The following is a 15,808-nucleotide window of genomic DNA, read 5'->3' on the forward strand; positions in this document are numbered from 1 at the left end:
TAGTTAATTAAAATTTTGTAAATATATTAATTTATTTTATATATAATTGACTCTGATTAATATGTAAATTTGTAAAATGACTCCAATATTACTAAGATAAAGTTCTAAAATTTACCCTAAGATTTCTATGCTATTAGCACAAATTAAAGGATTACTCTTACCATAGCCTAATTTTAAATAAATAATAACAAAATAAAATGGGTTGTTCAAACCAATGCAGAGAGCCAGCCTTTCATTCGAATTAGTCAAAGCAATATTTAATGAACTCAGCCAAGAATCTAGAGTTCTATCATTAATAAAGAATGCTCAAACTAATTAACAATTTAATAATCTCTGCTTAATTAAAACTTTAGAGGCAGCAAGCTTTTCATTTTCCCTTGGATCATGGAATAATTTCTTCACAAACTTTCAGTTTAAAATACCCTCCTTGCACCTCCCTTACTTTACACTTCCGTAGACAAATTTCCTATTTCAGGGAAAGATAGAGAATGGCTCCTTCTCTACTCAAGCTCACTACCATTCTCTCAATCTTTGTACTACTGATCCTGCATACTCAGAAATCTCTATCCACCGATATCGAAGACGATGAAGAGTATGTTCTGGACACTCCTCTACCCAATCTCAGGTCAAGAAGCAGGTTCTTAGCCAGGGTAATAAAAAAAGGTGCACATTGCAATCCCAGTACTTACAACATATGTAATGGAGTCTCTGCGAACAATGGCACAAGCTTGTTGCAGTGCTGCAAGACGCATTGCAGGAATGTTCTAGGAGATGAAAACAACTGTGGCCACTGTGGTAACAAGTGCAGCTTTGGAAAGCTCTGCTGCCAAGGAAGTTGTGTTAGCGTTGCAAATAATAATGATCACTGTGGCAAGTGCAACAAAATATGTGCTCCAGGGACTTCATGCAGCTATGGATCATGTGGGTATGCTTAAAAAAATTATGTATTTAGTGCATAATACACACGCACACACACACACATATAGATGGATTTATAAAGAAAGAAATGAATGATAATTTGTCAGAGATTATCAGTTGATATTTTCTGGCTTGGGCAGCATTTTTTTATATAGGGGAGAGTTCAGAGTACTAGTTTAAGTGCATGCTTTTGTACTTTATTAACAAGCTTGAGTTTTTGTATTTCTTCAGTCAGCAGTATACATGAACAAGTTTGTGTCACTAATAAAGAAAAAGACGCCTGTTTCAAGGTGATTCTTAAGTTATGTTCGTTTGTAGAAAGTTATCATTCAAAAACATATTGAAAGATATTGATTTTCGACTGTTTTTTTATTATTATTTATTTGAAGGTAAGATTTGAATCCTGACACTTGTTCTACAAGCAAGTAGTCTATCATTAAGAGTAAGAGTTAAGACACTATGAGATAAAATGTCTTAAATTACTTCTCTCGTACATATGTGGACTCATGACTCATATAATAAGGTGGGAGCATATATTGTGGGTGAATTTTAGCAAGACAAACTCGTAGTACATTAGTGAAATTAATAACAGATGCAAATTTTCTCTTGGTTTAAGTAAAGTGGCAGTATAACACAGTTGGCTTCCATTGTCATCTTTATTCTGTGTAGAAAAACAGGCAGAAATGGCACGATGGGGATAGGAAAGGAGGGGTGCAGAACAACAGAAGGTTGCAAGACTAAATTATCAATGCTTTCAATACAAAATGAAAACAAAATTTACATCGTCAAAAAGTTAATATAATCTACCCCTGTATTTGTGACAAGTGAATCAGATCATTACCCAGTTCAGAACTCTATCTTACAAAGGCTGATATTGAAGTAAATCATAGTTCAAGCTATGCTTTATGTTGATGTTTTACAAAAGAACCATGGCTAGTAAGAAAAACCCTTGCTTTACGTTAGAAGAAGCTGTCATCCTCAAGGAACCAACCAGAGTAAACGAGTGATATTAAATTACCACCACATGCTGGTGCTCACAGATAACGAATGAGCTCAACTGCAAACTTTCCTTTCTTTGTAGAATTTATTTCTCCTATCTGAATTAAAACAATTCATGCATCAGAATAATGGCCTAAATAATAAAAGCAGTTCGAACATAAAGTTCAGTAGATGACCTTAAGTCTTCCTTTTCCACTAACTGAAACAATATCACCAGTTTTCAGTGTAGTATTATTTTTTGTGATGGTAGTCCAATTCACGCGCACATCCCTGTTACTGCAAGGAGAGAATTTTATGCATATCTTGACCAAGTTGGGCATCCTCACCGTTAAACCATCTATGACTCGCAAAGAACATATTAATAAAACTTCCCAAATAAAATCGACACTCCCAACTGCCAAATTGCTATTCATCTAGAAGTAAGGTATCACAATGACTTGCTATATATTGAAACCTGAATAACAGAGATGTATATCATTCTAAAGGCTGAAACAAATGGTTGTCATGTCATAATTTCTAATGTTTTGAGAGTTCACTTTTTTTTTGGGTTATGGATTTATTGGGTTCCCACTATTTTCTCTGATTCAAATTCCAATTGTAATCAAGACCCAAAAAAAACAAAGTGAAACCAGGAAATTCCAAAACTTAGGCTTGTTGAAAATTCTATTAATTTATTATATGACCATAACTTCAACTGAAATGATTTCAACAAATTTATAGTTTAGCTACGAGTACCAAATATCCAAATGATCCAATAGACTTGTGCAGAGTCATCAACCAAAAAAGATGATTAGGAAGGTGTTTTCTAAGGTTAAAAACGAGATCCAGCTAAAGTTGTTTAATCATGCGGTAAATTTTTAAAGCAATTGGTACAACAAGTTTGTGTCATGTAACCAGGTTCTTAATCACAGAAAAGAAGAGAAATTAGAGATGAATTAGAGAAAGAAAGGAAAGGAGGAATAGAAGAAAGAAAAGAGGTAATTTGCATTGATATCAGTTCAGGAATATCCCTACATGCAGCCTTCTAGATGTATTCATACAGCCCATTCTACTATTACAGTTACAGCCCATTCTTTAATTCTAACTGTTACAACCCCCCCGCCACTTGCTAACTACTGTAACTACTCCTATATGTGACAGTCTATCTACAAACCTAACTGATAATGATTGACAAAAAGCTATTCACTGGTGGAAATAGAGGAAAACAGCCAAAAATAATTCAATTATTCAACATGGATACATGGAAGCATATCTGGTGGATGCATGCGTAATATTGCTTAAATTGAATATCTGTCTTGACAAGCAGCAAAAGTGACAGCATAGTACGTTATTGTAACTTACAGCCAAGTGGAAAATCATGGGATAATGCCCATATAAGAAAAACAGGTTGTACCTAATCAAATCAACTAGTTTTGACCGTGAAATCTTGAATCCTGCACTAGCTAGGGCATCAACCCTAAGTGATGTTTCAATGGTTTTAAATGTCTTAGTCCTGAAAATGGCAAGAAATACACAATATTTAACTGAAGTCAGATAAGAACATGTTCATAATTATGCAGAAAATGCCCAGTAAGTTAGATTGCAACCTTGGAGGTTCATATTCAAGAGCAAGCAATGGTATTCTTGCACAAGAAACTGAAACATTACCAACCTGCAAGAGAAATAGGCAATAAAAACATAGATGAGCATGGAGTAGCATCATATCAAGAGCTATCAATTTCAAATGTGTGCCCTATGAGAATAAATTTTCTAATCCATGTATTTTTTGAGACACAAAGTAAGAAATGCAGCCTTATTCAGCTAGTGCATTTTGTCCAACAAGATTTGTTCTCATTCCACTAATAATTACATAATATTTTCACTGAAATTTATTAAGCCATAATAAGTTGGAACTTTTTCCTATCAATATCTATGCAACATGAGAAATTGCCTTCAACGCAACAGCCAATGCAATCAAATCGCCAAACCCATATAAATGGAAAAAGAAAGGAAGACTCAAATTCTGATTGAATGAAGTGTTATTAGAGACAACTACGGCAGCAATGTTCACTATGATAGGTTCTATAGAATGAGGAAAAACTATATACTTTTGTAGAATTTAAAACCTATTCAGAAAACTGAAGGCATTCACAAAAATTCATTGCTTAAGCAAGTAGAAAACTACCTTGTCCAGTGACGACATAATAAAGTCAACAAGTTCTGGAACAAGAAGGATTTGAGCCCCTTTCTCTCCCTGGACAATGATTAAAACACGACATGAAACAGAAAAAGTTAACTCCAGGCAACAAAGATTCATCCTGGATATCATAACTGACTAGAGATTAGCCGATTAGCTGCAATATCAAGCATCAATGAATAATTTTGTGGCTAACCCAATCAGAATATCTGAAGCTTGCACATGTACAGATCAAGCTGCTCATAAACTGGGCTTCTTCTCTCTCTCTCTCTCTCTCTCTCTCTCTGGCTCTTTAGGTTAAACTTAAGCTTCCTAGTTACTACTGCTTAGCTCTGTAGGCTAGAAACACATGCACATATGTAAATGAATTACTAGGTGAACAAGTCTTTTCCTCTTTTTGTTTTGAATTCCTATTTCCCATTGTCATTTTCCAAAAAAAAAAAATTTAGACTTTTCTAATCCATACTTAGTTTAATTCAGCCTTAAACTTGAGTTTGAGCTCCAATTTAGAGATTCCACTAACTTTAATGGAAATTTCAAGCTGTGCTCAAGCAGAAATTTGAAGATAGACTTAGACATGAACCAAGTATGAGCAATCATTCTAATTCATCAAGCTAACTTAGTGACCTTATACCATCTCAACTTGGATTTTTTGTCTCTTCGTGTCCAGGTTACTTTTCATAAAGGAACAAGTTCTGGACACGATTCCAAAAGATGGTTAACTTGAAAGATATGAACATAACAGAAATGCGTCAAATAACACCAGCGGTGCCACGAAGCAGTAATCAGTGAACACAGTATAAGTCTCTTATAGTACATTTTACTTCTCATAAAGGACCTAGATGGATTTTAAGCAATAAATTTCATAGTCACAAACCTTAAATGGTTAGCCAAAGAACCCAAAGTACAATGATGATAATACCTGCAAGATAATATCCCCAACCTTTTCCCTGGAGATCCCTGTACCTAGAATTGCACCAAGGAAGTCACCATGAGAACAGGGTTGGAATGAAAAGTTCCCTGTCACACTGGAAAGAATCAAGATGTTAAAGAAAATAAAATCAAAAGCATCAGAAAATTTAAAGTGGAATTACAGTTTGTTACATTGGAGGTCAATACAACTTACCTCAATGCTGCAATTATATCTGGATCATTCGTCAGCACTTCTGCATGTCCAACAGAAAGCCGGCAACGTTCAGCCTAGGGGATTTGGGAGATAAATCAATGGATAATCAAGATTATTTTTTTTTTTTAAAAAAAGACCTCATTTAGTTAAACCTGTGGATATCCTCCCTGAGCAACTGCTTTAATGTCAGTTAGTTTTTCTAATTGAAGCATTGAATCCTTCAATGTTGGTGGGGTGAGAAAATCTGTATGGAGAACTTCTCTTCTTGATGATGCCCTTCTAGCCTGCAAAAAGCATAAAAAAAGAAAAAAAATAATGAAAAGATTAAGATTAGGGAAAGTTTATTTTCTCATTGATGAAGGCCTTAATTTTTTTTAGACAGAAACAAAATCTAAGCAATATTTTTCTGATTGCCGAAGGGAAACAAAGAAATCACATGATCACAAGCTCCTAAAGGCAAATGTAGTCAGAAAATTATTTAAAAAGGGTTCCGAAATACCATGTCGACAATAAACTTCACTTCTTCATTGACACTTCTGTCTCCCACACCCTTGAGTAAATCATTAACTTGCCCCTTCATGGCTTGTGCCAAGTGACATATCCCCAAGGCTATTGCATATTGTATTGGGAGATGTAAGCAATGTTGTTAGATACAAATCAAAGTCTTGCATACACCATAAACCCATAAATAGTAAGCAATATTTGATAAAAGATATAATAGATAGTTACAATGCATATCTGCCTATTCCCAATTTCCACTATTCATGTTTAAGAGTTCAATCCCAGAACTGATCCATGAGGCTTTCACCAAACGTTTCAGCACTTAGGTTATCTAATATTGCACCAAGTGATCATTATGAGGATTTCTGGCACATAAAATTAACATAATTTAGTAGAATTTGGAGAAACATTAGGAGACTTGTGTCAATCTTGAAATTGACCATTCTGATCAGGTGTTCAGGAAACCTCTATTATTATAGAAAATCCAACATTCAATTATCTAGCCCCCATACTCCAGTTAAAACAAATTTCTCAGAAGGCTTACGTGATTCTTCATCATGCTTCAGTATTCCATTGCCTAAACAATTTCCTCGCTTATCTTCTAAGCGACCCCCCTAACCCAGCCCATAAAAAAATGGTGCTCCAATAATACTTGCAAGATTGTTAGAAAACTATAAGAAAGCGCATAACTTACTTCGATTATGCTCAGAGTCAAATTGCAGCGATCTCACTCGGCAGCTATACCATATAATATAGGCAACATTGGCAACAATTTCTTTATCGACCAAAATGGGATTGAATGAAAACTTCATTATACTATATCTAAGTTAGGCATTTCATCAAACACCAGTACCCTTTCAGTTCAGCTTAAAGAAAAATCCAACAACAGTAATTTGCCCTAAATTAACTAAATGGGTTAGTGATGACGCAAGTTTTCTCCTAAAATCAGCACAAAAACATGCTTTAAGTGAGTGAAGGAAAATCTAAGCATCGGGCATGAATAATCAAGTCATAAACCTGAGTTTCTCATAGGAGCGATAAGAGGAAGAGAGCGAGAAGTTCCATAGAAAGAGACAATGGTGGTTCTGCGAAGAGGGTGAGATAGTGCTAAAGCTTGAAATGCTCCTCTCAGAAGCCAGGTAGTCGTTGAGGAGCCGCCGGCGGCCATTGCTAGTACACGAGCTGCTCACAGAGGAGCTGAGCTAGTGGTGTAGAATTATCATGCATGTCGGTTCTCCAGTTGGCTAAAACGGCCGCCTTGTTAAACTGAACGTGTTACTGTTAGTTACTGCCTTGGTAAAATCTTTTTTGGAAATACGTTCGATCTTTTTTCATGGGCTAAGTTAATAAAAATTAAATTAAATAATGTTGAAAATCAGATCCTAATTATATATATATATATATATATATATATAGACTGAACATATACCCATTTAAAAATTAAAATTTTATAATTAATTTATTTTTATCGATTTTCATATTTAAAAACTTAAGTAAAAGAATTTAATTTTTTTAATTTAAAATAAAAAATTTATTTTAAGAGAAAAAATCATATAAAAAATAATATAATTATAAGAAAATTATTTTTTTTCTAAATAATTTTTTTAATCGAAGCCATAATATTTGAAATTTTGAGAATTTTTTTAATAAAATTTCAGTCTTCTATTATCAATTCAATTTATTAAAATACTATTGAAACTATTTATTTTACCTTAATAATTTAATTTATATTTATTTTTTTATATTTTAAAATTATATTATAAAATTTTTTTAATAATAAATTTAATTAATAATAATTTTATTTTATATTAACAAATAAAATTTTTATAGCTATTGTTATATTTTTGTTTCTTAAAAAAATTGATATAATTTTGTATTTGATAAATATTATAAAACTTTAATTTTTAAATTTGAAATTTAGTTGATTAATAAATTATCTTTTGTTATATATCAATAAAAGAATAAATAAAGGTTAAAAAAATACATATACCACTGTTATTTTTAAGTATCATTATTAAAATTTTTAGATTTTAAATATAAGAAAATATTTTCAAAAAGCAAATATTTAAATTTTATAAATAATTTTTTAATAAACAATTATTTATATGTATTAATATAATTTTAAAAAAATAATTCACCTTTTTTAATTTAATCAAAATTTAACTTTAAAAAATTAATTTTAAAGATATATAGCATAATGAGCAAAGTTTTATAATATGAAATTATAAACTTAAGAATTTTTAAATTTTTAAAAAACTGTAATAAAAATAATTTTGGCTAACTTTTTTAAATAAAATTTTAATAATTAAAATTTGAATATTTATAATAAGTTAATTTTTTTAATATAAAAATATTAAAATAAAAGAAAAAAAATATGGCACGTGATTTTTTTAAGATAAAGTTATATATATATATATATATATGATTTCTTGTAACCAAATCAGAATATTTCAGTTCAACTAAATTTTTGCTAACTGCTTCCACCATCCTCAGGATATACGAACGCAAACTCTTACGCTATGTTTAGACATATAATGAAAAAAAAAAAAAAAGGAAAATAATAGAAAGAAAATATTTTTTTATTTTATTTTTTTTTAAATAGGAGAAAAATAATAAAGAAAAGAAAAATAAATTTTATTTTTTCATATTTAAAAAGAGATAAAAAGAAAAATAAATTAATACTTTTTTTAAATTATTATTTTACTCCTAATTTTATAAATTTTTTAAAGAGTTAAAATAAAAAATATATATATAATTTCATCAATTGAAATCTAAATTTTTCTTTTGTTATTTTATTTTCTCTCCAAATTAAATAAAATAACAAAAGTAAAATAGTTTTTATTTTTCTTTTTTCTCTTATTTTTTCATTTCCAAACAAAGAAAAATAATTTCCCTTAATTTATTTTCTTTCCTCTTCCTTTATATCCAAACAGTGTTACAGATTTCAAATTTTCAATGCAATAGTGAATAGTCCTCCAATCAAAGCTGATCTGAGATCATCTCCTGAATGAAAAGACACTTTACCCTCAAATGCTCTTTTCAAAAATGAAACTAAAAAGGAAACTTGCCCACCAGAGAAAAATTCTATTTGTCAAATGAAAATGAAAAGAGCACATAATACATGCTGAAAATAAGCACTCATCAACTTGCCAAATAAAGCGCAGGCTTAACTTTCATGAAAGTTAACAAAATCAAAATTCGGAAGCACATAAAAACAAAAACAAACAAAATGAATGTCATATTCTTCCCTGCTAAATATTTTGAACTGCCTGAACTACTACCACCAACATTATGATTTATGAGCTTTCAGTCTATCCAATCCAAGGACAGGATGCAACGGAAAAAAAATGTCTTAATTCCTGCTACTACAAACCTAGCCAATTTGCATGCTCATCAAGCAGAAAATTGTCCACAACTCTTCTACTTAATCCTAGTTTCACTTCTTCAAAGAAGATAGTAGTATCCGAGGGCTACAAGCACAAGAAGTAGCAAAGCAGCAGCAGCAGCAGCAGCAGCCCACATCCAATAATTAGTTGACTTTTTCCTCCTCAGGATAGCTTTTGGAAGTGAATCTGTGCCCCTTGACCGAATCCGGTGCTTGACAGAGTTCTCCTTCTTAACTTTTGCCTTCACTGATGCAGGAGGTTCATCATGCACTTCAAACTTCTCAGTTTCTGTTTCCTCCGCAACTTCCTCAGCTGGATCCTCAGATTCAATCATAGATGCAGATGCTGCAGCTTTCTTCTTCAATTTCTTTTCACGCTCCTGTAAGTAAAAATCAGAAGTAATGTTTAAGATTCTAAATGCAACCAAATGGTAAATAGTAAGCAATTATTAGATGGAGGGAATAAAGTAATAATTTCCTTAATCTTCTTTTCAGCTTCCTTTTGAGCTTTTATAGCTGCTTTAGCTGCAGCTTTCTCAGCCAATTTCTTCTTCCTCTCCATGGCTTGCTTAGCTTTTTCCATCTCTTCTTCTCTTTTGAGCTCCTTCAATTTTGCTTCATCTATTTCCTTCTTTACAGGATGATTTTTTTGCTGCTTTTCTGACCCGGAGATCTCATCAGCCACATCAATATGCTCTGAAGTGGCCTTTGAATCTGTCTTACTTGATTCTTTCTGGACCTTCTGGGTGGGCAAAGTATCCTTTTGTGGAGTGGATTTTGGTTCTTCCTTCACTCGTTTAATATTAGCTTTTGCCACTGGCTCTGGTTCAGATGGTACTGCTGTCTCCAATACCACCAATGGCTTCTCATCAGCGTTTCTGATTCGTCCATCCCTACTCAACTGTCTACTGTCAAGTGATGGCAAAATTCTTTTCTCATAATCATCCCTAAAGGCCTTGTTATTGCTCCAAAGGGACATAAATTTATCAACCTAGTTAACATTTCAGAGTACAAGATATTCTTAGAATGTTGCCACAAGAAAATTTTATTTAAAAAAAAAGTCGTTCCAAACAACTACCCTTACCTCTTCACAGGAAAGCTCCTCAAGAGCCTTTATATCTTTCTTTGCAGCAAGGTCTTTAGCTTCAGTCATGGTCTTGCGGCTATTATAGAAGTGAACATTCTGATAGAGACAGAATACATTAATCATATTGAACAGTAAAGCTAGCATGAAAGATGAATCAAGGGTAAACTAGATTTTCCATAAAGTGAATTACCAAAAGAGAATGTTAATTCAATAATGTGCCAAAACAAAGTACACCAAGGGGAGAAAAAGATTAGGAGAACAACGATAAGCTCATTAGTTTTGGCTTTCCAATGTTTCTTAATGCAAATTTCAACTATCATATAGTTGATTTTAAAGCAAGCAACAAAAGAAGTGCAAAAAGAAAAACAAGAACAGCCTTCTAGTGGATAAGCGCAAGAAATCGCAACTATATGATGTCATTTTTGTCCAAACATGACTTTCTAAAACAAGCTTTCATACAATGGGTCGATCGTAAAATAAATAAACTTCTGGTGTTAAAAGAAATGAATGCTCCCAAACATATTCTCTAGGAGCACTTTGTTTCTCATTCGCTTCAACTAGAAGCACAGAATAATTGTTCATAGTAAATGAGTATGGGCTCAGCTTCTTGATCTGTTGAAATGAAATCTATTACTCCACTATACCCACAAAGCTTCCTAAGATTATGAATGATTAATATGTGGAAAATGGAATTAATATAGTTGCAATCCAGTGATCCACACTCTTCACTGTTTCCATCGTAATTAACAACAGTAGTTAGAGGTTTCAGTCCAAACTAAAAATTCCAAATCCAACTGACTCAACTAGCAAAAACCTACAACCTTAACTCCCAAAATGATGCAGGAAAAAATTATAGAGGCAAGAGAGGAAAGAAAGTCATAAAAATACTGAAGAACCATAGCACAGGAAAGTGAACCATCATAGGAAAGGGGATAGAGAAAGGAAAAAGCAAAAAAGGGAGGGGCGTGTATTTAAACAGGAAAAGAGAAAGAAAGTCCTAATTGCTTTAGATATTGTATGCCCAACAACTGCAAAAAGCTTAGTACAACATAAATCACATGCTTAACAAATCAGCTACAACTCTTTAGAATGACAATATTCCATTTCTTTACTCAGACAAGAAGTTTTTCCCAACCACATACAGTTTGAAAAACGGTAGCCAGGTTCAATAAAACGTAATTGATTGAACTAATCATTGACATAAAAGAAACATACCCCTTCATCACGTTGTTGCCTTAACGACTTGATATTGTCGTATGCTTTGTCCCTCTTCTGCATCACAGCTGTCAGATCATCCTGTAAGGACTTGATTTCAAAATCTAATCCACTCACTTTTTCCCTGAGTTGGTTAATTCTTCCCCAAACTGCCTGTTGCTCTTTTTTTACTCCATCCAAATCCACACCCATAAGCTACAACACCATAAATATACAGAATAAGCATACACATGCTAATGACAAAGAATATTCTCGACCATCAGAGAAGTTAATGAAACTACAAAATCTGAATATAAAAGCCAAAACTACAAAACTCTTACTTTGACCTGATCTTGAATAGCTTCTTTCTGGCCCAATGAATCTTGAATCTTTGCTCTCATAGCAGCATTAGCAATTACTTTTTCCCTTGTCCCCTCGAGCTGTTTGATTTCTCTAAGTATTTGCTTCTCCTCTGTTAATGGGATGCTCTCATGCTGTATGCGATATTGCAAGCTGTATATCTAAATTCAACAATACCAAAGCATAAGGCAAGTAAAAATGGAGCAACAGCCACTACTGCTCAAAAAAATTGTTGAATAACAATGTTACAGAAACACTAGCAATTAAATCAAGCAAGATCAATAACACTAGCAATTACAACATACAAGATCATTAAGTTCTTCCTCAGATGAACATAGACCACCACGACCTGCATTGTTTGTGTTCCGCAGCTTACCCAGTGCCTGCTGCAGAGGTTCTATTTCCTTTTTCTTCTCATTAAAAATTGTTTTGTACTGTACATTCTCATTTCTTAGAGCCTTCACTTGTCCCAGCAATTCCGCACGCTCTGACTACAAGAGAAACGGAAACAAATAATTGGAATTTATTGTTTGGAGGTTGGAATAAGATTGGCTGTAAAATTAGGCATAATCTTTTGTGTACAACTTGAAAGGATTTCTTAATCAACATAAAACAGCATTCAACATAACAGATTGATAGTAGCCTCCTCAAGTCCCACGTTTTAATAGTAAATAATTCTCAAAATCTACAAGATCCAATGAATGTGCACCCCATGCTAATGCAATAATGTTAAATAATCCTGACATCTAAAAATGTTTCAAAAACCACAATAAATATGTGTGAACTGTGAAGCCAAGATAAAATAAAATGGGAGGAAATAAAGGGGGGGGAAGGGGGGTGGTTTGTTGAAGAAAAGAAAGAGGTCCTCCAAAAACAGTAAATACACCATACACATCAAATTGGTGACATGCACATTTACCAAATGCTTAAAGATAAGAAACAACTAGATCCACTGCACGTTTATAAATCCATAAGATGGTTTACAAACTCAAACGTTAAAGAAGGCTATCTGTTAAAAATCCATGAATTGTATTCTATCAATCTTTTTATGAAACATGGAAATAAAAGAGAAAGTGAAGACAAAAATTCATGACCCCTTGGACAAGAAACCTTGACTCTTCCACTTTGTTAATCATGTACTCAGAACCATTGCACCTAGAACTTCAGTCAATCAAAGGAAATTCTATCAAAATGATTCCTCCTATATCTCATTCTAATTCTCTTTTTAAATAAACAAAATTGAAGAGGATGGAATAATTAAAAAAATAGGGAAAAAAAACCCATCACCAAACACATTATTAAAATTGCATTCTTCAAATGGCTTTTACGATAAAAGATTGATAATATTTTTCCAGTAATAAAGTAACTAAGTATTCTTTTTCTTAAAAAAGTATGCCAGACACAAACTTCTTTTGTATACAGCAAGCATACTAGGGTTCCATTATCCTTTGTTGCTTTGGATAAATTCATTATGTTTCAAAAAAGAATAGTTCCATAACAGTATTTAATAACATTAAAATTCATGATACGTTAAGTACTTTCTTTACAGCCTTAACCATCATAATTGCTCTGAAATCTACTAGATCGTAACGAATAACTAACAGTTGGCAAATGGGATTATGCAAAGATAATAATTTTATCTATCTTGATCATACAACTGAAATGATAATTCAGGTGGTGAGAACAAGTAACTTTTTCAACATACCCTCTTTGCTTTCAATTCTTCAGTAATCTGAAAACGGGACTGATTGCTCTTCTGAATCTCCCTGTCATACTGGTCAATTTTGGCTTTTATTTTAGGATCATCAAATGGTCGGTATCTTACAAAATAAAAGGTATGGATCTGCTTTGGAGCAGGCCACTCATCAGCTGCATCCGTTGGGAACTTAGAATCTGCAACCTCATCCCCTTCTCCTTTAGCTGGCTCCTCCTCATGCGAACCAAATTTTATAGGTTTAAAACCAGATTCCTTATCCAGCTTTCCATTTTCCTTGTCATGCAAAAATGAATTATCTACTTCAGTAACAGTCTCAACAGGTACTTGAGCCATCTCAGATCCACCAACCTCCACACCCATTCTTCTGAGCAGCGATCAACCTTGAAAAATGGAAAACCTGATTGACAAAGCAATAAAATATTATGTAAATAAAGTTTCAACAAACACACTTATATATTACTATCAAATCAGTACAAATCCATTTGTTTTGAGAGCGTTGTTGATGAAGGATCAAATAGTTGAACAAGAATAATTAAAATAAATTGAAGAACTCAAGATCACCAAATCAATGAATCTATCAATCTTACAGGCCAGCTGTTTACCACAATAAGCAATCAAGTAGAACATATACCGATCGTTGAATGAAAAAAACCCAGATAATACAACCAATTAGATACCAAATAAAACTCAAAAAGACCATGGCCATGCCATTGATATATGAAATCCATTAATTTAAGAAAAAAAAAATCAAAGCTAACTCAATTGAGCAACAAACAATTATCGCAAAAATACATAAAATCATTGAAAAACCATGTTAATCACAGAGGAAATACACAAAAAAAAAATTCCAGCAAACAAATCCAACAGAAACAACAAAAACCAGGAATAGACCAACATAAGTAAAACAATATTAAGTGGTCAAGTACAATAGATGCGAACCAAAACGGTAGCTAAACAGAATGGGGCAGGGAAGAAGTGAAAGAAAGACGGAATTGGATACGATAACAGAAGAAATGAAGGAATGGAAGCAAGAAGAGAAGACCCTCTTGACAGAGGGGGGTCAGATCTGAAGCTCTGTCTGACTCTCTCTCTCTCCGTGTCTATCTTTTCCCCTGTTTCTGATTTCTATTCAAGAGAGAGAGAGAGAGAAAGAGATAAAGAGAAATATTGCGGTTAAATTGTCGCAGTCACAAAGTAAGGATGCCTATCTGATCTGTTACTCCTTTTGTTTTTGTTTGGTTTATTGGAATTGGATATTGATTTTGCCAATGCACCTTATGCTGTAGTTTTTATTTTAAAATTATTTTTTTCCTTTTACAAAAATTATAGAGTTTTACCTTATTTTTTATCTTAAAAATTGGATAAATTTTTAAATATTATTATTAAGCTATATAATTTTAAAATTAAATCTTAGATTATTTTAAAAAAATTAAAACTTAAATAATAACTTATAAAATTAAATCGATAATTAAAAAATTATTATATGATATATAATTTTAAAATAATAAAAAATGACTTATAATTCATCACCTCTTAAGATTTCAAGCATTAGACAATGCATTCTCCAGACAGATACTAGTAATACTCATTGGAGTACTGTCTTGATCAAATGTGACTTTTGACATGCATATTTTAAAATTTTATTGTTACCAATAAAACTCTGAATTTATATTTTTTAGAATACATATTTAATCTTTAAATTTAAAAATTTTTTAATATAATTTATTTTAAACTTATTTTTTTATTTTTTAAATTTAAAAAATTATAACTTATCCTTATTTTGTCCCTGGACCATTGATTGGCTCATTTTAAATTAATTTTAATAATATATTTTAAAGAATTATTTTCATTAATTACAGCATTAATTAATAATAAATAAAACAGTCGTTTAGCAATAGTACCAAACAGAAGAGCGTAAACGGAAGAATACAGAGAGCAATGGATACAATTTTTAGCAAATAAAATAATCTGGTCCTTGGCAGTATTCATTCCCGTTAGGAACACGTGGCATGTGTGAATCCATGGGCTTTTGTTACGGACACGTTTGGTCGATGATTACGAGAGCACCGTTTGTTTCCGTCTTTTAAGATGAAAATACATAAATACCCCTATCTTTTATAGGAATTTCACTAAATGACATTTTACACCTGCAACGTCTTCTCTGAACAGGGAATCTCCTTCGCAGGTCCACTAGATTTGCTCCCGCTCTAAGTCTATGTTTGGATAAATTTTAAGAGAGAAAAGGAAATGAATGAAGGGAAATATTTTTGTTCTTTATTTTTGTTTTGTGTTTTAATAAGTAAAAAATAAAAGAACAAAAGTAAAAAATTAATATTAAAAATAAA

At 32.3% G+C, this 15,808-nt stretch overlaps 3 protein-coding genes across 8 annotated transcripts; 1 reads left to right on the forward strand and 2 right to left on the reverse strand.

Annotated features, from left to right (window-relative positions):
- Positions 1-337: 337 nt before the first annotated feature.
- On the reverse strand, positions 338-7,098 carry LOC110672192 (uncharacterized). Of its 6 annotated transcripts, none has more exons than XM_021834904.2 (11): positions 6,738-7,098; positions 5,719-5,828; positions 5,372-5,503; positions 5,220-5,293; positions 5,016-5,121; positions 4,082-4,150; positions 3,504-3,568; positions 3,311-3,409; positions 2,094-2,193; positions 1,937-2,015; positions 338-820 (listed from the first exon to the last, which is right to left on the reverse strand). In XM_021834904.2, the coding sequence occupies exons 1-10, from the start codon at positions 6,886-6,888 to the stop codon at positions 1,953-1,955; spliced, it is 969 nt and encodes a 322-aa protein (XP_021690596.1). In that variant the 5' UTR covers positions 6,889-7,098; the 3' UTR covers positions 338-820; positions 1,937-1,952. The 6 variants fall into 6 exon arrangements, 5 of the variants coding, with proteins under 5 accessions (XP_021690596.1, XP_021690597.1, XP_021690595.1 ...); XM_021834905.2 differs by having other exon boundaries at positions 338-823; XR_009144109.1 differs by lacking the exon at positions 2,094-2,193.
- LOC110672193 (protein GRIM REAPER) lies at positions 489-1,263 on the forward strand. Its single transcript, XM_021834907.2, has one exon. The coding sequence runs from the start codon at positions 489-491 to the stop codon at positions 933-935; it is 447 nt and encodes a 148-aa protein (XP_021690599.2). The 3' UTR covers positions 936-1,263.
- A 1,768-nt stretch (positions 7,099-8,866) lies between the features above and the next one.
- Positions 8,867-14,661, reverse strand: LOC110672184 (proton pump-interactor 1). The gene is made up of 8 exons (XM_058137344.1): positions 14,403-14,661; positions 13,452-13,860; positions 12,052-12,237; positions 11,728-11,907; positions 11,408-11,602; positions 10,190-10,288; positions 9,590-10,096; positions 8,867-9,491 (listed from the first exon to the last, which is right to left on the reverse strand). The coding sequence occupies exons 2-8, from the start codon at positions 13,821-13,823 to the stop codon at positions 9,165-9,167; spliced, it is 1,866 nt and encodes a 621-aa protein (XP_057993327.1). The 5' UTR covers positions 13,824-13,860; positions 14,403-14,661; the 3' UTR covers positions 8,867-9,164.
- Between the last annotated feature and the right edge of the window lie 1,147 nt (positions 14,662-15,808).

Source organism: Hevea brasiliensis, chromosome 15 (genome assembly GCF_030052815.1).
Source record: "Hevea brasiliensis isolate MT/VB/25A 57/8 chromosome 15, ASM3005281v1, whole genome shotgun sequence".
In the NCBI taxonomy this organism is placed as follows: Eukaryota; Viridiplantae; Streptophyta; class Magnoliopsida; order Malpighiales; family Euphorbiaceae; genus Hevea; species Hevea brasiliensis.

Bases quoted from the DNA above. Each gene is read 5' to 3' on its own strand.
- LOC110672193 (XM_021834907.2), top strand. From the start codon at position 489: ATGGCTCCTTCTCTACTCAAGCTCACTACCATTCTCTCAATCTTTGTA.
- LOC110672192 (XM_021834904.2), bottom strand. From the start codon at position 6,888: ATGGCCGCCGGCGGCTCCTCAACGACTACCTGGCTTCTGAGAGGAGCA. The intron at 4,151-5,015 runs GTATTATCATCA...ATCATTGTCCAG, and splicing joins TTGGGGATATTATCTTGCAG to GGAGAGAAAGGGGCTCAAAT. The intron at 2,194-3,310 runs GTACAACCTGTT...CTCTCCTTGCAG, and splicing joins AAACTAGTTGATTTGATTAG to TAACAGGGATGTGCGCGTGA.
- LOC110672184 (XM_058137344.1), bottom strand. From the start codon at position 13,823: ATGGGTGTGGAGGTTGGTGGATCTGAGATGGCTCAAGTACCTGTTGAG. The intron at 12,238-13,451 runs GTATGTTGAAAA...TTTCTCTTGTAG, and splicing joins AAGAATTGAAAGCAAAGAGG to TCAGAGCGTGCGGAATTGCT. The intron at 11,603-11,727 runs GTAAGAGTTTTG...ATGGTGTTGTAG, and splicing joins CTATTCAAGATCAGGTCAAA to CTTATGGGTGTGGATTTGGA.